The following is a 23,995-nucleotide window of genomic DNA, read 5'->3' as shown; positions in this document are numbered from 1 at the left end:
ATTTCTCTAAAGATTCAACATGCTGGATAAATGTGACGTTTGCTAACGTCTCAAGAGATGGACCAACATATATTCATCGACTCATTCTGTGAGGAAATGACATGTTGAAATCTATTCTTTGACTCATTGATCTTCTTTGTTGTGTGTTCATTCAGGACTTCTTGCTGCAGTTTGTCAACGTGAACTCAAATCTAACCTGAAGAAGAAGTTCCAGTGTTTCTTTGAGGGGATCGCTAAAGCAGGAAACCCAACCCTTCTGAATGAGATGTACACAGAGCTCTACATCACAGAGGGAGGGACTGCAGGGGTCAATGATCAACATGAGGTCAGACAGATTGAAACAGCATCCAGGAAACCACACAGACCAGAAACACCCATCAGACAAGAAGACCTCTTTAAAGCCTCACCTGGAGGAGAGGAACCAATCAGAACAGTGATGACAAAGGGAGTGGCTGGCGTTGGGAAAACAGTCTTAACACAGAAGTTCACTCTGGACTGGGCTGAAGACAAAGACCACCAGGACATACTGTTCACATTTCCATTCACCTTCAGAGAGCTGAATGTGCTGAAAGAGAAACAGTTCAGCTTGGTGCAACTTGTTCATCACTTCTTCAGTGAAACCAAAGCAGCAGGAATCTGCAGGTTTGAAGAGTTCCTGGTTCTGTTCATCTTTGACGGTCTGGATGAGTGTCGACTTCCTCTGGACTTCACCAACAATGAGGTCCTGACTGATGTTACAGAGTCCACCTCAGTGGATGTGCTGCTGACAAACCTCTTCAGGGGGAACCTGCTTCCCTCTGCTCGCCTCTGGATAACCACACGACCTGCAGCAGCCAATCAGATCCCTCCTGAGTCTGTTGGCATGGTGACAGAGGTCAGAGGGTTCACTGACCCACAGAAGGAGGAGTACTTCAGGAAGAGATTCAGAGATGAGGAGCAGGCCAGCAGGATCATCTCCCACATCAAGACCTCACGAAGCCTCCACATCATGTGCCACATCCCAGTCTTCTGCTGGATCACTGCTACAGTTCTGGAGGATGTGTTGAAGACCAGAGAGGGAGGAGAGCTGCCCAAGACCCTGACTGAGATGTACATCCACTTCCTGGTGGTTCAGTCCAAACTGAAGAAGGTCAAGTATGATGGAGGAGCTGAGACAGATCCACACTGGAGTCCAGAGAGCAGGAAGATGACCGAGTCTCTGGGAAAACTGGCTTTTGATCAGCTGCAGAAAGGGAACCTGATCTTCTATGAATCCGACCTGACAGAGTGTGGCATCGACATCAGAGCAGCCTCAGTGTACTCAGGAGTGTTCACACAGGTCTTTAGAGAGGAGAGAGGACTGTACCAGGACAAGGTCTTCTGCTTTGTCCATCTGAGTGTTCAGGAGTTTCTGGCTGCTCTTCATGTCCATCTGACCTTCATCGACTCTGGAGTCAATCTGCTGTCAGAAGAACCAACAACCTCCTGGTTGTCTAAAGTCTTTAGAGGCAAACCTAAACCAACACGTCTCTACCAGAGTGCTGTGGACAAGGCCTTACAGAGTCCAAATGGACACCTGGACTTGTTCCTGCGCTTCCTTCTGGGTCTTTCTCTGGAGACCAATCAGAAACTCCTACGAGGTCTGCTGACACAGACAGGAAGTAGCTCACAGACCAATCAGGAAACAGCCCAGTACATCAAGAAGAAGATCAGTGAGGATGTGTCTCCAGAGAAAAGCATCAATCTGTTCCACTGTCTGAATGAACTGAATGATGGTTCTCTCGTGAAGGAGATCCAACAGTCCCTGAGTTCAGGACGTCTCTCCACAGATGAACTGTCTCCTGCTCAGTGGTCAGCTCTGGTCTTCATCTTACTGTCATCAGAAGAAGATCTGGACGTGTTTGACCTGAAGAAATACTCTGCTTCAGAGGAGGCTCTTCTGAGGCTGCTGCCAGTGGTCAAAGCCTCCAACAAAGCTCTGTAAGTACAGAGAGAGTTAGATTCATAGATCATAACTTAAATACGCTGCTATCTTTTCTACTTATTGTTTATTTCTTCTTCATCATTGTCTCTTCAGACTGAGTGGCTGTAACCTCTCAGAGAGAAGCTGTGACGCTCTGTCCTCAGTTCTCAGCTCCCAGTCCTCTAGTCTGAGAGAGATGGACCTGAGTAACAACGACCTGCAGGATTCAGGAGTGAAGATGCTGTCTGGAGGACTAAAGAGTCCACATTGTACACTGGAGACTCTCAGGTGATCCTGTGAATTACTTTTCTTGGACTAAGTACCAAGTTTAAAGTTTACACACAAACAGATTGGTGATGACAGTCATAAACATAAACCTTCCAGCCCTCACAGTTCCCTCAGATCATGTGACATGTGTGTTGTTTTGTGTGTTTGCAGCCTGTCAGGCTGTCTGATCACAGAGGAAGGCTGTGCTTCTCTGGTCTCAGCTCTGAGCTCCAACCCCTCCCATCTGAGAGAGCTGGACCTGAGCTACAATCATCCAGGAGACTCAGGAGTGAAGATGCTGTCTGATGGACTGAAGGATCCTCACTGGAGACTGGAAACTCTCAGGTATGAAGAGGCCTGCTGCAGCCACAGACACTCAGTCTGATGGAGGAGGTCGAGCCCAGACTTGTTCTCTGTCACACTGTCAGCCTGGTTAATATGACCCTGATACACCAAGCTGACCTCAAACTACCAGAGACTCATCAGACTGTTTGTGTCCCACATCAGACCATCAACACAGACAGAAGTATCAGGGAACAGTAGCCAGGATGAGCCCAACAGGGAGGGAAGGTGATGAAACTGTTGTTGTTCTGGAGCGGTGTCTTGGTTGAACGTTAGTAAAGAGGACAGTGGTGCATCCTGACACGCTGACGGCATCATGGTGGGTTGACATGAGTCAACGTCGTCACGCTGCAGGTTTGTGGGCTCATATCAAACAACAGTTGATGTTCTGATGCTCGTGTGTGTTGCCCTTTAGTCCAGACATTATTGTGAAAAGACAAACAGACAGAAACAATCTGTTTAAAGCGTCTCGATGAATCATCACAACAGGAATGTTTTGCTGTTCTGAAGGAGTTCAGCTTTACCTGGTTTGGTTTGTTTTGCACTGAGAGCCAGTTCCCTGGCTGAGAAGAGTCGACTTGTTGAAAGTACAGGTGACAGTCGGCCACAGACGCTCAGTGAAGAACCAGCAGCTGGTTGTGGACGTGGTGTGTCAGAGCCCAAAGAGGTTTATTGAGGACTGGACCAGAGTTCTAGGGGGACACAGGCAGTGCTCTGTGGCTGCAGACGGACTTGAACTGTAATATTTTCTGCAATCAGAAGAAGCTCCAGTGAAGTCACAGAGTATGAGCTGATGAACAATAAGTGCTCATGTGAAGATGAATAACAAAGCTCTGTGTGTGAGAGCGATGTAATGTCCATGTCTCCATGCTGCTCTGACCCCCCTCCTCCTTTCAGGGTGGAGCCTGCTGGAGTCCGATGGTCCAGACCAGGTCTGAGGAAGTGTAAGTGTGCTTTGAGTTTGATTCATGGAAACAAAGCATCTTCAAACTGTGACATCACTCATTCACATCTCTGATGTCATCATCAAACACATGATCGATTAATAACTGCAGCTGTGTTGTGTCTTGTTCTCTCCATCAGATTCCTGTGAACTCACACTCGACACAAACACAGTGAACAGAAACCTCAAACTGTCTGACAACAACAGGGAGGTGACACGTGTGGAGGAGGTTCAGTCATATCCTGATCATCCAGACAGGTTTGACTACTATCATCAGCTGCTGTGTAGAACTGGTCTGACTGGTCGCTGTTACTGGGAGGTCGAGTGGAGAAGAAGAGTTTATATATCAGTGAGTTACAGAGGAATCAGGAGGAAAGGAGGCAGTAAAGACTGTATGTTTGGAGAGAATGATCAGTCCTGGAGTCTGTGGTGTGAATCTGGTCGTTACTCTGTCTGGCACAATAAGATGATAACATACATCTCCTCCTCCTCCTCCTCCTCCTCCTCCTCCTCCTCCTCCTCCTCCTCCTCCTCCTCCTCCTCCTCCTCCTCCTCTGGTAGAGTAGCAGTGTATGTGGACTGTCCTGCTGGCTCTCTGTCCTTCTACAGAGTCTCCTCTGACACACTGATCCACCTCCACACCTTCAACACCACATTCACTGAACCTCTTTATCCTGGCTTTGGGTTCTGGTCCAGGTCTGGTTCCTCAGTGACTCTGTGTTCTCTGGAGGAGGGAGAGTCTCCTCCTGCAGAGGAACCTTCTCTCTGCTGACCAGATGGTTCAGTGTGTACAGGATCACACACAGCTGATGTGAGTTGGTACCAACCTGATCTCTCAGTGGTTGTAGATGCAGTTGGAGCAGGTGAGGGGTACCTGAGCTGGTCTGGACTCTGGGGGGTTGAGAGCTCTCTGGGACTTGTGGTGTTGCAGATGGATGTGTGAAAGAGCTGAGCGAGGTCCATGTAATGACCCGGAACGATGTGTTGTCTGAGAGAAGCTGTGAAACATCTTTGACTTTGTGTAGAAAACTGAACTTTGTTGTCTCGAAACATTTGTTTGCGTTCAGAAAAACCTCCGAATGTCAAACAAGAGTCTTTCTGGATCAAATGCAGCATCTGTGGAACAAGAAGCACAAGTTGTGAAGAGTTGTTTTGATTTGAACAAACTAAATTCATCTTCTTTGATCATCGTGTAACAAATGAACAAACTCTGAGAAGTGACGTTGAGATCAAAAGAAATCAAAGTTTTGGACGATTCTAGATAATAAAGCACATAAACATCACGTCAAAGCAGAAACGTCCAAATCCACCAGAACACAGTCTCACATGAAGGATCAGTTGAATGCAGCTTGGTTCTTCACGTGGTATTGTTCACTTTGACTTCATTCATCACTGACTGTGTGCTAGTTTGATGAAACTCATAGAAACAAATCAAAAGAGACAAAAGAAGTTTGAACCAAACTACTGATCAAGAACCAGCTCAGCTGTTGATTCAATGAAGATATATTATAATGCAGAATGTGTCACGATGTAACTTTTCATTCTTTGGTTTGTATTCTTACTGATCATGTGTTCATTTAATGATGATCATGTTTCACTGATCTTCATTCATGTGTTCATGTGTGATGTGTGACGAGGCTTATTGCTGATCTGAACCTTTGAGCTTTTTGACATTTTATCTTTTATTTTCTTTACTTTTCACATCATCTGTTTGTGTAACCTTTAATGTTTTTATCGTATAAACCAAATAAAACTGGTTTGTATTTTGTACATTCCAACCAAAGTGCAGTGTTGCTGGTCTCTGAGGGAGTCTGCGTAGTCTCCATGAGGTCAGAGAGTTCTTCTCCTGAGAGGCTGACAGCACTCAATGATTGATATGATAGATACTTTATTAATCCATCAAGGGGACATTTTTGTACTACAGCAGCAATTATGATACACGTAAATATAAAGTATTAAATATCAAATGCACAATATATACCATGAAATAGAATAATGTTAAATTAACGAACTAAACAGTAGTGCAAAGATTTCACCAACAACAAACAAACAAAAGAGTAACAGAGTTATAGTTGTGTGATTGATCTGTTCAGAGGTGATTTACTGTAGAGTCTTATAGCAGAATGTTCTCCTGTATCTGGATCAGTCTGTCCCTGCAGGAGGTGGTGCAGAGGGTGGTCCTGGTTATCCAACATGGACAATAGTTTCTTCAGTGTCCTCTCCACCACCTCTTCCAGTTCAGTCTGCTGTCGATGGAGACACCAGGTACTTGTGCTCCTCCACCATGTCCACATCCTCTCCCAGAACTCTCAGCGGTTGTGGAGCCGTCGTCTTCCTCCTGAAGTCGACCACCATCTCTCTGGTCTTGGTCACGTTCAGACGCAGGTGATTTCTACCGGCCCACTCCACAAAGTCCTCCACTACTGCCCTGTACTCCTCCTCCCAGCCGTCCCTTACACACCGACCACTGCAGAGTCATCAGAGAACTTCTGCAGATGCATGACACAGAGTTGTCCTGGAAGTCAGTGGTGTACAAGGTGAGCAGGAAGGGAGACGGAACAGTTCCCTGTGGGGCTCCAGTATCACTGACCACCGTATCAGACAGCACACGGCCCAGTGGGACAAACTGTGGTCTGCTGTGAGGTAGTCAGTGATCCAGGAGACGGTGGATGCGTTCACCCCCACCACCCGCAGCTTCTCACTCAGCAGCACTGGTTGGATGCTGTTGAATGCACTGAAGTCAAAGAAAGTGATTCTCACAGAGCCACCGGATCCATCCAGGTGCGACTGAGCCCGTTGCAGCAGGTAGATGATGGCGTCGTCCTCTCCCACATGAGGCTGGTATGCAAACTGCAGAGGGTCCAGTGAGGATTTCACCTGTGGACGGAGGTGGGCCAAGACCAGCCTCTCCAGCACCTTCATCACATGAGATGTGAGGGCAACTGGTCGGTAGTCGTTGAGGCCAGATGGTGTCGTCTTCTTCGGTACAGGAACCAGGCACGACGTCTTCCACAGCACCGGGACTTCCTCCTGCTTCAGGCTCAGGTTGAAGAGGTGTTGCAGGACATCAGACAGCTGGATGGCGCAGGTCTTCAGAACCCTGGGGCTGATGCCATCAGGTCCAGCAGCCTTGCCTTGGTGGAGTCTCTCCAGCTGTCTCCTAACCTGGCCAGTCGTCACAGAGAGGGGGGGGGGGGGTCATAGTCTCGGTGGTGGCAGAGCCCTTAGAAGTGGAGGGCTCTGAGTCCATGCAGCTCACCAGGGGGGACAGAGGGGGAGGTGTTTGGGAGGTGTGGTGTGTGGAGGAGACAGATGAGGGCTGTGAGCTAAATCTATTGAAGTAACAGTTTAGCTCGTTTGCCCTCTCCAGGGAGCCCCCTGGTTGTCTGCCTCCCACCTTGAAGATGTCCCTTAGGTCCCTGATACTGTATCTAACACAGTGTCACGGGATGTGGTGGTGGACCCAAAAAAACAGACATAACCAGGGAATACTGAGTGAAAACAAAAGGGTTCAATTCGAGGTGGACACAAAGGGAAAATTGTCAAGGAACAGCGGGGAATCCGAGGACGAGAGGGCGAGAGAGAAAACCGGGAAGGACAAGGCAGGGTGGCAGACTGGGGAACCAGGAGAGTGATCCAAACACTGGAGGCAAAGGAAGACAAGGTACGAACACGGGAAAACACGTTTGAACTCTGAATAAATATTAAACACAGTGGCTGAGAGAGAACAAAATACCACTGAGGTTGTACACTGATCTGGAGAAGAGTGGATGTGGAACCGGGGTAGATATACTGTTGAGTGATGAGTAGATGGAAGGCAGCTGGGTTGACTGGGCAAGGCAAGGCTAGTTTATTTGTATCGCACATTTCAACAACAAGGCAATTCAAACACTAGAAAGCAGTATAAGGAATAAAATACAGTAGTAAAATGCAGAAATGTGTTAATATCCTTGAATGTGGTTCAATTAAAGGCAGCAAACAGAAAAGTCTTCAGTCTTGATTTAAAGGAGCTGAGGGTCTCAGCAGACCTGCAGCTTTCTGGGACTTTGTTCCAGATATGTGGAGCAGAACATCTGAACTGAGTTCTGACTCTGGGAACAGAAAGTAGACCGGTCCCAGACGACCTGAGGGGTCGGGATGGTTCATAAGGTAGCAGCAGATCAGAGATGTATTTTGGCCCTAAACCATTCAGTGCTTTGTAAACCAACAGCAGGATTTTAAAGTCAATTCTTTGTTGGACAGGAAGCCAGTGCAAAGACCTCAGAACTGGAGTGATGTGGTCCACCCTCCTGGTCTTAGTGAGGACTCGAGCTGCAGCGTTCTGAATCAGCTGCAGCTTTCTGACGGACTTTTTACAGAGACCTGTAAACACACCGTTACAGTAGTCCAGTCTACTGAAGCACACACACACACACACACACACACACACACACACACACACACACACACACACACACACACACACACACACACCCACACAAAGAGACACAGGAGGCACAGCCTAACCGTGACATAAGGGATATCAAACCATCATAAAGTTCAACCATCATAAACTCTGAATGCAGCTCCAACAAGCCGTGCATGACTTCGCGATGGCTGCTGCGACTACTGAATCAGTGTTGAAAAGGTTTCACAGCCAAGCTGAGCGAGGTAATGCTAGCTTAACATGTTGGTAAGAAAACAAAACGTATCATTTGAACTCCACGAACTCGCTAGTCAGCAAGTTTGATCAACAACTAATAGCGCAAAAGTGGTATTTACATCAGCGTACTCATTTTGGCCTTCATAAATCTGCAGCCACATTATCTACTCTATGTATTTATTATGAACTATGAGGGCATTACCTGAACTGACACATTTGACAGCGACTGACTTTCAATGGGTATGTTATCAGGGCGGCTGGACACACTTATGTCTAAAGAACTCTGCTGCAAGTTACAGTCCTGCTCTCAAATGACCAACTCACTTTCTGTTTTTACTTTTGCGTAACAATGAACGTAGGATTGGGATTTTGGGAAATAGTTTAGTCCTTCCAATTGCTCGTGGTCATTTTGAATTTTGGGGAAAAATGGTAGCTATGTTATATATTATATGTATTATATATCATATATATTCATTCAAAGAGCAGTTCTGTGTAGCACCAGGGAGAAGAATATGTTCCAGCAAAGAAGACAACTGTTGATCTTTCATCAAATGTGAAGAAGATGTGCTCTCTACTTCAGATCAGGTGCGTTGTAGCTCACTAGCTTTGGTCATGGCTAACAAGCACTATGTATACGCCTTACCAGCATCAACAGGACACCTTTACAAAGTACTGCTTGAATGATTGCTAGTACACAGTACTGATGTCATTGCATAGACAGGTTGTAGGTTTTGTTTGAACATGCTGTTGGTCTTTTGTGCATTCAGAGCAACAAAAACTAAACTAACTGCTTGTATGTGAACGCGTACAGTACTTTGTTAATAAAGCTGACTCTGGTAAAGGTAACATTGTTCCTCAAGTTCTCCAAAAACATATCTTGGACATTTCTGTTCAGCATTCTCCTGTTCTTGTCAGCATACATGCATTATGCACAACAATACTATTTTGAATAATCGTCGTGGCATTCTGGTGTAGGATTACTACACCTCCATGAAACATGCTTCCAACCTGGAGGTGGAATAAACCCACTGTGTGTTATTAACAATGTGACGTACTGGTCTGCAGCAGGCCTCTTAGTGTAGCTTGTTAAACATTAACTGATATCAGGTGAGTGTCACAGAGCAAAGGTTGACTCAGGTGAGTCTGGCTTCATTGGGGAGTTTTTAACCTCACAGATGGCAGCACAGAGGATCTCACCTGGTGAGTAGAAACAACTGGAATATCAATTAAAACAACCAAACGTGTGTCCTTGTAAAGAAGTCCACATCGTCAGACTGATGAGTAAAGACTGATTATTACTCCTCAGGTGTTTGCTGACTGTCCAGGTGATCAGCTGGAACACAACCACTGTTTGTTACCAAAGTCACCAGCTGACCTGAGCTGAACACAATCTATTCCACCAGCAGAACGAGCACACACACCTCAGGTGAGTAGTGACACGGAGGTTACTGTTGGAAGTGTTTCATCACGATGGTGAACTCTCAACGATCTGCTTTAAAGCGCTGTGAAGTTTTCTACAGTGGATATCATTGATGCTGATACTGAGAGTGTTTAATTCTATTGAACTGAAAAGTGAAATATAGAATTTGTCACTGGTCTTTAAAGGCCTTGTGTATATTTGACAACAATACATCTTGTTTACATATTTATATTCATATTGTAACTTCAGGTTTTTAATATTTACATACGTAACAGGACTCCTAACAGGAGGAGAGCTAGTAACGTTAGCAGCACTGCTAACGGCTAACCAACAGGAGGCGAGCAAGTAACGTTAGCAGCACTGCTAACGGCTAACCAACAGGAGGCGAGCTAGTAACGTTAGCAGCACTGCTAACGGCTAACCAACAGGAGGCGAGCTAGTAACGTTAGCAGCACCGCTACCAGCTAACCAACAGGAGGCGAGCAAGTAACGTTAGCAGCACTGCTAACGGCTAACCAACAGGAGGCGAGCTAGTAACGTTAGCAGCACCGCTACCGGCTAACCAATCAGAGGAGCGCTAGTGTGACCGAGCGTTTTGAGTTTGTGTATAAGGGCACTTATCGTACAGTAAGAACTGGAGTCGGAAGACCAGACAGGTTCAGCCCACGGCTACTGTCTTTATTATTGTTTTTCCCCTTCGGCCAGAGGCGGGAGTTGCCCCTTCGCTACGGCAACCCTCAAGGGACATATAGTCAACATCAGAACGACAAACATGAGACAGTCTGTTACATACGTCCCAGTTTCGTGACCAGCAAACACATAAAATTACACAAAAATATCAAATCAACGAGAGAAAACAACAAATGACCACAGTTAACAGGAGTAAATCAAACTATAAATGACACTCTAAATAGCAAGGTGAACAACGAAACATGACACCGTATGATTCAGAACAACTATAACGGCTAATTATACACACGGATTAATATCCCGGGTGGCAACCCACCAACAGTCAAAACAGAACATATTCTTGGAGGTGCGATGGGGGACGCACCACACGACCCCCGCGGGACCGTACAGGGTCGGGCTCCGCCCCAAGGCCAGTGTCCAACCGTCCTAGCACACGCTGCTCCCCCCTCCAGGGAGGCCGAGAAGCCCCCACTTCAGGAGAGGCCGGGAGGGAGGGTGATGTGTCACCGACAGCCAGTGATGGTAGGGGCAGAGTGTACCGTTTCAGTCTATCATGGTGAACCACCTGGGCCCGGTCCAGCCGGTCAAGTGGGTTTACAATCCTGTATGTCAGGGCCGCCTCACCGCCTGAAGCCAGCGCCTGCTCGACCCTGTAGGGGCCCTTCCAGTGAGGCGCCAGTTTGGTGCGACTCTCAGTCGGGTTGTTAAGCCACACTAACGCGCCCTCTCCATAAGGACGATGGCAAACATCCTCATCATGATACAGTTTCTGTCTCTCATGAGCTTCTGTAGCATGAAGCCTTGCTGCACTGAAGGCTTTTTCCAGCCTCCCCACCAGGGACGGCACATACTCCGGCAGGACTCCAGAGCCCTGAGATATCTCGACTCTGTTAGAAATCAGAACATCAGCTGGAACACGTGCCTCGCGTCCGTGCATGAGGGAGAAAGGGGTAAAATGAGTGCTGGCATGTCTGGATGTGTTGTAGGCAAACGCCACCTGCTTCACATAATCATCCCATTCACCTCCATGCGAGAGCAGCATCTTCGCCAGCTGATCAATCAGAGTCCGGTTATGACGCTCCACCATACCGTCTGATTTAGGGTTGTAGGTGGTAGTGCTTGAAGATCAGACTAAAGGTGAACGAGGAAGTTAGATCATCCTTTGATAAATATTACAACGGCTATAAAAACGACACGAGTACAAGTTTTACCAGTGTTGATAAAACATTAACTTTGTACCACCGTCAACTCTATTACTGCTGCTACTCAGAGTACAAGCTACTATACCATGCTATATCTATTAGTTTGTTCAATGAGTGTAAAGTCAGATTAGTTTCAGTTGTTGAAAACACATCAGACACCGATCAGAGCCTCGTGTCATCACTGAGTGAGAAACATGTGATCAAGACCTTTATAGTTTCTAGTCTCTGATCTGTGATCACGTTTCATTGTAAACAACCAATCAGAGGAGAGCTAGTAACGTTAGCAGCACCGCTAACAGCTAACCAATAGGAGGAGAGCTAGTAACGTTAGCAGCACCGCTAACAGCTAACCAATCAGAGGAGAGCTAGTAACGTTAGCAGCACCGCTAACGGCTAACCAATAAGAGGAGAGCTAGTAACGTTAGCAGCACCGCTAACGGCTAACCAACAGAAGGTTCACTTCAGTTACATCATGATGCCTTCAGGCTCTGCTCAGTGAACAGGAGTACTGGCTGAAGGTACATTATAACGTTATCATGATGTGTTCAGGTGTCATCTGTAAAATTTGGTGATGAACTTGAAGAAATCCAGTAGTTTGAAGGAGATGTTTCCACATGAATATAAAATAGAAATTAGAGATGAATTATGAGTTGTTTAACGTCTAACACGAGCTCTAAGAACATATTATCCTTCAGTAAACATTATAATAAAAAGATTTCTTTTAATCAATACATTTCTTTTTAATTTCCTTCTCAGTTGAATTGTGTGTTTTTATGAAAACAACACTAGAGATGACTTTATTGTCCCGAAGGACATTTGGACACAGAGAGTGTCTGCTGTTAAACAAATACAAAAAGAACGTGTCGCCAGTCTTGACTCGTCCTGACTTAAAGAGACTTTGAGGATCTTAAGTTACTCTTCTGTTCCTTAACGTAAACTAAAAGACACGCGATGCTTTACTTTGACCGGACCGGAAGTACCGCTTGGAGGGATGTACGGTAGCTTTAGAGCGGACGATGACGTCATACGGTACCTATGAAACTTAATTTAGATTAAACCAGAAGTCAGTGGTTATATTTATTATTATTGTTATGATTGTTATGATTATAGTTTTTGCATTCTTATTATTGTTATTATTATTAACGTACTTTAACTCCTAGAGATTTAACCTGATTGACTTCAGATCCGATCAATCTGCTCTTGAGACCTTTACAGTGAAAAGTGATAAAAAAGATCATAAAGTTATGAACTGTGAACAGGTTACATGTCACAATAAAGGATGCACACTACACTGTGACAACACATCAGTAAACATCTGCAGATGAGAGCTCACAGTGTTTCATTGAAGGATTCAACTAACAGCCAGTTGAGCCCACTTTCCTCTCTCAGCCTCTGGATTCACTGCCGGTCCTTTTCTCTGGACTCCTCACTCGTCTCCTCTGCCGACATGTTCTACTAGATTACTGTCAGACCTCCAGGAGACCGAGAGTTTGGAGAGCTGCTTTTACTTTGACAGCCTGTTATGTTACAAACACTGAAGCACGTTCACAGCTTACGTTTCTTCCTGTTTGTAGCTGCTTCCTGCTCTGACTGGATGCAGTAGACGTGGAAACAGAGGAACATTTCAAACGTTGAAGAGCTTTTCAAAGTCACTCAAATAGAAGTGAAAAGTGACGTCATCCCCAAAGAGGCCAATAAAAAGCCAGATGAAGAGTCTTCCTCTGGTCTTCCAACAAGCCAACAGACTAAAGAGCGTTGTGAACGTCATCTCTTAGAGAGGACTCTGCAGCTCAGAGGGACAACAGCATGGAAACTGTCCCATGAGTGTCTTTAGTGTTGAGGTGAATGAGCTGTGTGTGTTTGTCATGATGAAGAGAAATAATGTTGTTGTGTTTGTGTGAAGGTGTGGACTCTGCTATGAATCAGTGTGAGGACGGAGAGGAGGGAGTCCCTCCCTCTAAAACCAGCCACACCAAAGCTCAGAGGTGAGATGACCATCTCTACCTGTCCATGACTCAAAGTCTTTCATTCACTGACTCTGTTTCTACACATGTGACCAGGACCCATCAGGGACCACACTGTCCTGGACCTGAACCTGGACCTGGACCTGAACCTGAACCCAGCTGTGTGTCCATGAAGAGTGACGGGTCTATGGATCCTCCTATTAGCTTCAAAGATGGACGCCACTCTGTTGATCAAAGGTGAGCTGAAAGACTGAGCTGTTGATTCTCAGAGGGATCAGCAGGACTAGTAAACCTTTACCACTACAGGGACTCATCTGATCCACATCCACATTTCACTTCATGGACCTTTACCTTGTGTTGGTCTCTGTGTGGACGGACACAATGTGAGCTGATCTTCATGATTCCTCCACAGAGAGGACCAGGAGAGCTCAGAGGTTCCCAGAGGTCCGTCTGCCCAGCAGCATCAAACACACCTGGACTCCATATTCATGGTCTGTACATGTACAACTACTGTTACATCTCTTGTGTTCACAATCATCTCCATGCTGCACTCTGTAGACCAGTGGATCGTCAGTCTGTCCAACATGGATCTGATGTTTGCTTCCATGCTTTTAGTTTGTGTCATTCATAGAATATTCTGTTCCAGCTGCTGGAGGAGAACATCGTCACTTTTGTGAAGAACGAGCTGAAGAAGATCCAGAAGGGACTGAGTTCAGATTACCCAGAATGCTTAGAGAGTCAGAGGGAGGATGAGGAGGTGCTGGACGGTGAGGATGAAGAGCAGAGGAGGAGCAGCAGAGAGGCATTTGTGAAGATCACAATGAACTTCCTGAGGAGAATGAAGCAGGAGGAGCTGGCTGACTGTCTGCAGAGCAGTAAGAGGATTTCTCTAAAGATTCAACATGCTGGATAAATGTGATGTTTACTAACGTCTCAAGAGATGGACCAACATATATTCAGATATGTTGACATATTTGTGTAATAATTTATTCATTGATGTTCTTTGTTTTTATTCAGGAAGTCATTCAGGAATTCCTGCTGCAGTTTGTCAGCGTGAACTCAAATCTAACCTGAAGAAGAAGTTCCAGAGTGTGTTTGAGGGGATTGCTAAAGCAGGAAACCCAACCCTTCTGAATGAGATGTACACAGAGCTCTACATCACAGAGGGAGGGACTGCAGGGGTCAATGATCAACATGAGGTCAGACAGATTGAAACAGCATCCAGGAAACCACACAGACCAGAAACAACCATCAGACAAGAAGACCTCTTTAAAGCCTCACCTGGAGGAGAGGAACCAATCAGAACAGTGATGACAAAGGGAGTGGCTGGCATTGGGAAAACAGTCTTAACACAGAAGTTCACTCTGGACTGGGCTGAAGACAAAGACCACCAGGACATACTGTTCACATTTCCATTCACCTTCAGAGAGCTGAATGTGCTGAAAGAGAAACAGTTCAGCTTGGTGGAACTTGTTCATCACTTCTTCAGTGAAACCAAAGAAGCAGGAATCTGCAGGTTTGAAGAGTTCCTGGTTCTGTTCATCTTTGACGGTCTGGATGAGTGTCGACTTCCTCTGGACTTCACCAACAATGAGGTCCTGACTGATGTTACAGAGTCCACCTCAGTGGATGTGCTGCTGACAAACCTCTTCAGGGGGAAACTGCTTCCCTCTGCTCGCCTCTGGATCACCACACGACCTGCAGCAGCCAATCAGATCCCTCCTGAGTGTGTTGGCATGGTGACAGAGGTCAGAGGGTTCACTGACCCACAGAAGGAGGAGTACTTCAGGAAGAGATTCAGAGATAAGAGGCAGGCCAGAGGGATCATCTCCCACATCAAGACCTCACGAAGCCTCCACATCATGTGCCACATCCCAGTCTTCTGCTGGATCACTGCTACAGTTCTGGAGGAGGTGTTGAAGACCAGAGAGGGAGGAGAGCTGCCCAATACCCTGACTGAGATGTACATCCACTTCCTGGTGGTTCAGTCCAAACTGAAGAAGGTCAAGTATGATGGAGGAGCTGCGACAGATCCACACTGGAGTCCAGAGAGCAGGAAGATGACTGAGTCTCTGGGGAAACTGGCTTTTGATCAGCTGCAGAAAGGGAACCTGATCTTCTATGAATCCGACCTGACAGAGTGTGGCATCGACATCAGAGCAGCCTCAGTGTACTCAGGAGTGTTCACACAGGTCTTTAGAGAGGAGAGAGGACTGTACCAGGACAAGGTCTTCTGCTTCGTCCATCTGAGTGTTCAGGAGTTTCTGGCTGCTCTTCATGTCCATCTGACCTTCATCAACTCTGGAGTCAATCTGCTGTCAGAAGAACCAACAACCTCCCGGAGGTCTAAAGTCTCTAGAGGCAAACCTGAACCAACACGTCTCTACCAGAGTGCTGTGGACAAGGCCTTACAGAGTCCAAATGGACACCTGGACTTGTTCCTCCGCTTCCTTCTGGGTCTTTCTCTGGAGACCAATCAGAGTCTCCTACAAGGTCTGCTGACACAGACAGGAAGTAGCTCACAGACCAATCAGGGAACAGTCCAGTACATCAAGAAGAAGATCAGTGAGGATGTGTCTCCAGAGAAAAGCATCAATCTGTTCCACTGTCTGAATGAACTGAATGATGGTTCTCTCGTAAAGGAGATCCAACAGTCCCTGAGTTCAGGACGTCTCTCCACAGACGAACTGTCTCCTGCTCAGTGGTCAGCTCTGGTCTTCATCTTACTGTCATCAGAAGAAGATCTGGACGTGTTTGACCTGAAGAAATACTCTGCTTCAGAGGAGGCTCTTCTGAGGCTGCTGCCAGTGGTCAAAGCCTCCAACAAAGCTCTGTAAGTACAGAGAGTTAGATTCATAGATCATAACTTAAATACGCTGCTATCTTTTCTACTTATTGTTTATTTCTTCTTCATCATTGTCTCTTCAGACTGAGTGGCTGTAACCTCTCAGAGAGAAGCTGTGAAGCTCTGTCCTCAGTTCTCAGCTCCCAGTCCTCTAGTCTGAGAGAGATGGACCTGAGTAACAACGACCTGCAGGATTCAGGAGTGAAGATGCTGTCTGGAGGACTAAAGAGTCCACATTGTACACTGGAGACTCTCAGGTGATCCTGTGAATTACTTTTCTTGGACTCAGTACTAAGTTTAAAGTTCACACACAAACAGATTGGTGATGACAGTCATAAACATAAACCTTCCAGCCCTCACAGTTCCCTCAGATCATGTGACATGTGTGTTGTTTTGTGTGTTTGCAGCCTGTCAGGCTGTCTGATCACAGAGGAAGGCTGTGCTTCTCTGGTCTCAGCTCTGAGCTCCAACCCCTCCCATCTGAGAGAGCTGGACCTGAGCTACAATCATCCAGGAGACTCAGGAGTGAAGATGCTGTCTGATGGACAGAAGGATCCTCACTGGAGACTGGAAACTCTCAGGTATGAAGAGGCCTGCTGCAGCCACAGACACTCAGTCTGATGGAGGAGGTCGAGCTGGAGACTTGTTCTCTGTCACACTGTCAGCCTGGTTAATATGACCCTGATACACCAAGCTGCCCTCAAACTACCAGAGACTCATCAGACTGTTTGTGTCCCACATCAGACCATCAACACAGACAGAAGTATCAGGGAACAGTAGCCAGGATGAGCCCAACAGGGAGGGAAGGTGATGAAACTGTTGTTGTTCTGGAGCGGTGTCTTGGTTGAACGTTAGTAAAGAGGACAGTGGTGCATCCTGACACGCTGACGGCATCATGGTGGGTTGACATGAGTCAACGTCGTCACGCTGCAGGTTTGTGGGCTCATATCAAACAACAGTTGATGTTCTGATGCTCGTGTGTGTTGCCCTTTAGTCCAGACATTATTGTGAAAAGACAAACAGACAGAAACAATCTGTTTAAAGCGTCTCGATGAATCATCACAACAGGAATGTTTTGCTGTTCTGAAGGAGTTCAGCTTTACCTGGTTTGGTTTGTTTTGCACTGAGAGCCAGTTCCCTGGCTGAGAAGAGTCGACTTGTTGAAAGTACAGGTGACAGTCGGCCACAGACGCTCAGTGAAGAACCAGCAGCTGGTTGTGGACGTGGTGTGTCAGAGCCCAAAGAGGTTTATTGAGGACTGGACCAGAGTTCTAGGGGGACACAGGCAGTGCTCTGTGGCTGCAGACGGACTTGAACTGTAATATTTTCTGCAATCAGAAGAAGCTCCAGTGAAGTCACAGAGTATGAGCTGATGAACAATAAGTGCTCATGTGAAGATGAATAACAAAGCTCTGTGTGTGAGAGCGATGTAATGTCCATGTCTCCGTGCTGCTCTGACCCCCCTCCTCCTTTCAGGGTGGAGCCTGCTGGAGTCCGATGGTCCAGACCAGGTCTGAGGAAGTGTAAGTGTGCTTTGAGTTTGATTCATGGAAACAAAGCATCTTCAAACTGTGACATCACTCATTCACATCTCTGATGTCATCATCAAACACATGATCGATTAATAACTGCAGCTGTGTTGTGTCTTGTTCTCTCCATCAGATTCCTGTGAACTCACACTCGACACAAACACAATGAACAGAAACCTCAAACTGTCTGACAACAACAGGAAGGTGACACATGTGATGGAGGTTCAGTCATATCCTGATCATCCAGACAGGTTTGACTTCTGTCCTCAGCTGCTGTGTAGAACTGGTCTGACTGGTCGCTGTTACTGGGAGGTCGAGTGGAGAAGAAGAGTTTATATATCAGTGAGTTACAGAGGAATCAGGAGGAAAGGGGGCAGTGATGACTGTGTGTTTGGAAGGAATGATCAGTCCTGGAGTCTGTGGTGTGATTATGGTCGTTACTCTGTCTATCACAATAAGATGATAACATACATCACCTCCTCCTCCTCCTCCTCCTCCTCCTCTGGTAGAGTAGCAGTGTATGTGGACTGTCCTGCTGGCTCTCTGTCCTTCTACAGAGTCTCCTCTGACACACTGATCCACCTCCACACCTTCAACACCACATTCACTGAACCTCTTTATCCTGGCTTTGGGTTCTGGTTCAATTCTGGTTCCTCAGTGACTCTGTGTTCTCTGGAGGAGGGAGAGTCTCCTCCTGCAGAGGAACCTTCTCTCTGCTGACCAGATGGTTCAGTGTGTACAGGATCACACACAGCTGGTGTGAGTTGGTACCAACCTGATCTCTCAGTGGTTGTAGATGCAGTTGGAGCAGGTGAGGGGTACCTGAGCTGGTCTGGACTCTGGGGGGTTGAGAGCTCTCTGGGACTTGTGGTGTTGCAGATGGATGTGTGAAAGAGCTGAGCGAGGTCCATGTAATGACCTGGAATGATGTGTTGTCTGAGAGAAGCTGTGAAACATCTTTGACTTTGTGTAGAAAACTGAACTTTGTTGTCTCGAAACATTTGTTTGCGTTCAGAAAAACCTCCGAATGTCAAACAAGAGTCTTTCTGGATCAAATGCAGCATCTGTGGAACAAGAAGCACAAGTTGTGAAGAGTTGTTTTGATTTGAACAAACTAAATTCATCTTCTTTGATCATCGTGTAACAAATGAACAAACTCTGAGAAGTGACGTTGAGATCAAAAGAAATCAAAGTTTTGGACGATTCTAGATAATAAAGCACATAAACATCACGTCAAAGCAGAAACGTCCAAATCCACCAGAACACTGTCTCACATGAAGGATCAGCTGAATGCAGCTTGGTTCTTCACGTGGTATTGTTCACTTTGACTTCATTCATCACTGACTGTGTGCTAGTTTGATGAAACTCATAGAAACAAATCAAAAGAGACAAAAGAAGTTTGAACCAAACTACTGATCAAGAACCAGCTCAGCTGTTGATTCAATGAAGATATATTATAATGCAGAATGTGTCACGATGTAACTTTTCATTCTTTGGTTTGTATTCTTACTGATCATGTGTTCATTTCATGATGATCATGTTTCACTGATCTTCATTCATGTGTTCATGTGTGATGTGTGACGAGGCTTATTGCTGATCTGAACCTTTGAGCTTTTTGACATTTTATCTTTTATTTTCTTTACTTTTCACATCATCTGTTTGTGTAACCTTTAATGTTTTTATCGTACAAACCAAATAAAACTGGTTTGTATTTTGTACATTCCAACCAAAGTGCAGTGTTGCTGGTCTCTGAGGGAGTCTGCGTAGTCTCCATGAGGTCAGAGAGTTCTTCTCCTGAGAGGCTGACAGCACTCAATGATTGATATGATAGATACTTTAATAATCCATCAAGGGGACATTTATGTACTACATCAGCAATTATGATACAGGTAAATATAAAGTATTAAATATCAAATGCACAATATATACCATGAAATAGAATAATGTTAAATTAACTAACTAAACAGTAGTGCAAAGATTTCACCAACAACAAACAAACAAAAGAGTAACAGAGTTATAGTTGTGTGATTGATCTGTTCAGAGGTGATTTACTGTAGAGTCTTATAGCAGAATGTTCTCCTGTATCTGGATCAGTCTGTCCCTGCAGGAGGTGGTGGAGAGGGTGGTCCTGGTTATCCAACATGGACAATAGTTTCTTCAGTGTCCTCTCCACCACCTCTTCCAGTTCAGTCTGCTGTCGATGGAGACACCAGGTACTTGTCCTCCTCCACCATGTCCACATCCTCTCCCAGAACTCTCAGCGGTTGTGGAGCCGTCGTCTTCCTCCTGAAGTCGACCACCATCTCTCTGGTCTTGGTCACGTTCAGACGCAGGTGATTTCTACCGGCCCACTCCACAAAGTCCTCCACTACTGCCCTGTACTCCTCCTCCCGTCCGTCCCTTACACACCGACCACTGCAGAGTCATCAGAGAACTTCTGCAGATGCATGACCCAGAGTTGTCCTGGAAGTCAGTGGTGTACAAGGTGAACAGGAAGGGAGACGGAACAGTTCCCTGTGGGGCTCCAGAATGTTTTATTTTGTGTTACTTACCTCTCCTCTCGTTTCAGATCACTTCACTTCCTGCCTTTGTTTTCCGACACTGTTTTTCTGCCCCGCCCCTGATTGACTCCACATGTGTCTAATCACCTTCACCTCCGCAGTGGTTTCAGACTCTGTGTTCCCGTCCCTGTGCCTGGTCATCATAGTCCTCTGTGTCTACGGTCCAGCAGTTTTCCTCGTGTTCCTGTTTTTTCTCTGAGTCAGCTAGCCTCAAGCCTGATGGTTCCCACTCGATTAGCCTGTTACCAGCTAGCCACCAGTCCGCTAGTCTCCAGTCTGCTTCTCAGCCTGTCCCAGCCCCTGACTGCACAGCCCCGACTCCAGCTTCAGGTTTCCTTTCAGAGGTCCGGCCGACTCCTGAATGGACCTCAGCGACCCCCTGTTCCTGTTCCCGCTGGGCCGCAGCAACCTCCTGTTTCAACAGACCTCCAGGCCGCAGAGACCCCTTGGCGAGAGCTCCAGCTACCAGAGCTCCGCCCTCCAGGTCGTCCTCCAGCTTGACCCCTCAGGAGCAGCTCTGTCCGCCTGGTCATCGTCCTGCCAATGCTCTGAAACGGTTCTGCTCGGTTGCTCACCCCCCCCCCCCCCCCCCCATTCTCCAGCTCTCTGACTATTTTGTCCCATTCAGCCGTCCTCTAGAACCCCACCATCCACCCCCGGGTCTTGTTTGACTGTTGGAATGTCTGGGATTCGGTACTGTCATGATCTTGGTTTTGTTTGTTTCCTGTTTTATTTTGAAGTTCCCTGCCTCTTGTGTCCTGTGTTTGTTTGACTGTTTTTCTGCCCCGCCCCTGATTGACTCCACATGTCTCATCACCTTCACCTCTGCAGTGGTTTCAGACTCTGTGTTCCTCCGTCTCTGTTCATCATAGTCCTCTGTGTCTACACTCCAGCAGTTTTCCTAGTTTTCATGTTCCTGTGTTTTCCTCATTCATATATACTCTGCATAAATCATCAAATACGATCTTGGTTTTCATGTAGGTTTTGTGAGTGAAATTTCTGCAATAAAAACAACTTGATGAATCCATTGATGGTTTGTTACATCGTGACAGATACAGCTTACTGTACACAGACTAAATAAAGCTCTCTGATGAACTATCAGAGCTCACTGGAGTCACCACTGTGACTGTCACACACTCCAGTCACCCCACCTTCATCTTCATCACCTGCCATCAATGATATCCAGGGTGGTGGATCCACTGGTTGTCTCCATCATTGTGGAAGCATCAGTGTGATTCCTGTGAACATGTAGATACTACAGTGACACTCGTTATGTGTGGTGCTGCACGATGGAAGCTCTGGAAGTGTCAGGACGACATGAGTAGAAGAAAGGAGGGAACCAGTGTTCAGGGATCACCTCACCCACAAGAAGCTTCATTTAAAACTCCTTTTCTTGGTCTTCCTCTTGGTCCGTGATCCACTGTGAAGACTCGTTGATCAGCAGCTCATCTCTACACATCAACATTCACGAGGTGCTTTGCTTTCACCATTGATGGTTGAATGTGGGCGTGTAGAGGGAGGGATGTGAGGCTGAACCAGCTGCTCACATTTACAGCTTGATTTAAAACAGGAAGTAGCTCACGAACAGGACTACACGAGGTTTTATGGATCTGAATGTTTTTTATGTGCATTTCCTCATTTCAACGTAAACAAACATTGAGTGTGGATCCTACACTCTGGTTCATCAATGAGACCTCTGGTCTTCCCCGACCGTCTCCTCACCTGCAGCTCATCCTCTCATCAGTGCCTCAGTATTGTTACGAGTCTACTTTCACTCGGTCCTTGTCAGGTTGACTTGTATGTTTCTGTCAAACTCTCCAGTGTTTCCTAGTCCGTGTTATCTGATCTGCCTGTTCTGACCCTGCTTGTCTGCTTCTTGGACTTTGGATTTTTTACCTGAAACTTTTCACATTTGGTATCCTGAGTGACTGATCTCCTGGTTTTGATCTCGCCCGACCTGATGAGTAAACTGAACTTTCCTTCAACTGTCTCATTGTCAGGCTTTTTGATTCAAGTCTGCCTGAACCAGTGAAAGTTACACAAGACAACTACAAAGAGATCCAAACAACTATAAAGAGACTCAAAACAACTACAAAGAGACTCAAAACAACACCAAAGACATCAAAACAACTACAAAGAGACTCAAAACAACTACAAAGAGACTCAAACTGCGTACAAAGAGACTCAAAACAGCTACAAAGAGATCAAAACAGCTACAAAGAGATCAAAACAACTACAAAGAGACTCAAACCGAGTACAAAGAGACTCAAAACGACTACAAAGAGATCAAAACAGCTACAAAGAGATCCAAACAAGTACAAAGAGACTCAAAACAACTACAAAGAGACTCAAAACAACACCAAAGACATCAAAACAACTACAAAGAGACTCAAAACAACTACAAAGAGACTCAAAACAACTACAAAGAGACTCAAAACAACACCAAAGACATCAAAACAACTACAAAGAGACTCAAAACAACTACAAAGAGACTCAAAACAACTACAAAGAGACTCAAACCGACTACAAAGAGATCAAAACAGCTATAAAGATATCAAAACAACTACAAAGAGACTCAAACCGAGTACAAAGAGACTCAAACCGTTTACAAAGATACACAGAACGACTACAAAGAGATAAAAGAACAAAAAGAGGCTAAACAACTGTAAAGTGTGTCTTCCTCTTATGAAGGAGAGCTGGTGAGGTATTTTATGGGCTGATTGTCTCATAATCCACCATATTGTAAGAAGAAGCTCCTCTTATATTATTAATAGTTAGTTGTGTTCACTCTGACTGATTTCACAGCTGATGGAGAATATGTAGTGACAGATGTCACAATGTGTGAATCTAACGGGGCCAAGTTTGTTGAGATCTTCTGAATGATTTAGTGAGGAAAGACCTCTGCTGCCCTCTAGTGACCAAAGCTGAGAACATTGTTCTGAGTTCTGATTGTAGGATGTTGCCCATTCTTCTCTGTGGAGAAAGGGAGGGCACGCGGGCCCCCCCTGCGCATCTGCTGGCATCTGCGCATCTGGTGGGATGCAGAAGGTTTGCGGTTCGATCCCTGCCAACGGCAAAGTGTTAAAAAGTTACGAAATAGTTGCCATGGTCAGCAATAAGTAGATTATTAATAATAAATAGTTGTAACAGTGCAATGTCATAACATCTGTCCTTGTCTTGTCTCTCCTCAACAGACACAGCATTGAACAAGCTGCTCATATATTAAAAAGTTCTAATGACATCTTGTGTTCTTATAAGTAGATAGATTATTAATAATAAATAGTTGGAACAGTGCTTAGTAGGTCGACTAGTAATAAAGTAGCTGTGTAATGTCATAACATCTGTCCTTGTCTTCCTTGTCTGTCCTCAACAGACAGCATTGAACAAGCTGCTCATATATTAAAAAGTTCTAATGACATCTTGTGTTCTTGGGATCATTCTGCTCATTCAAACATGTCTGTTAACACAGTTTCTAATTGTTTGTTTATTGTTCATTATTTGACCACTTCGACCCCTAAGTGTATCAGCAGCACATTGCGTAAACATATATAATATATATGCGTGTGTATGTGTCTCATATTTCTATCCTAATGTGTAAAGCTGGCTGGTTGTTAAACCAGTTTTACAATCAGAAATAATAAAGCTTCC

The 23,995-nt window shown here is 45.7% G+C and overlaps 1 protein-coding gene across 1 annotated transcript in view; it reads left to right on the top strand.

Moving 5' to 3' along the window:
- The window catches only part of LOC306778975 (uncharacterized protein), a 42,933-nt gene that overhangs the window by 3,729 nt on the left and 15,209 nt on the right, over positions 1–23,995 (top strand). Inside the window, exons 7-18 of the mRNA XM_079270714.1 lie at positions 156–1,959; positions 2,057–2,230; positions 2,381–2,554; positions 3,449–3,495; positions 3,635–4,261; positions 10,569–10,768; positions 13,561–13,649; positions 13,825–13,903; positions 14,059–14,287; positions 14,442–16,245; positions 16,341–16,514; positions 16,665–16,838. Coding sequence (XP_079126840.1) covers positions 156–1,959; positions 2,057–2,230; positions 2,381–2,554; positions 3,449–3,495; positions 3,635–4,261; positions 10,569–10,768; positions 13,561–13,649; positions 13,825–13,903; positions 14,059–14,287; positions 14,442–16,245; positions 16,341–16,514; positions 16,665–16,838 — 5,575 coding nt within the window. The remainder of the gene's footprint in view (positions 1–155; positions 1,960–2,056; positions 2,231–2,380; positions 2,555–3,448; positions 3,496–3,634; positions 4,262–10,568; positions 10,769–13,560; positions 13,650–13,824; positions 13,904–14,058; positions 14,288–14,441; positions 16,246–16,340; positions 16,515–16,664; positions 16,839–23,995) is intronic.

The sequence above is a fragment of the Melanostigma gelatinosum genome (assembly GCF_949748355.1).
Source record: "Melanostigma gelatinosum genome assembly, chromosome: 6".
Lineage (NCBI taxonomy): Eukaryota > Metazoa > Chordata > Actinopteri > Perciformes > Zoarcidae > Melanostigma > Melanostigma gelatinosum.
This window is presented reverse-complemented; position numbering and strand designations above follow the sequence as displayed.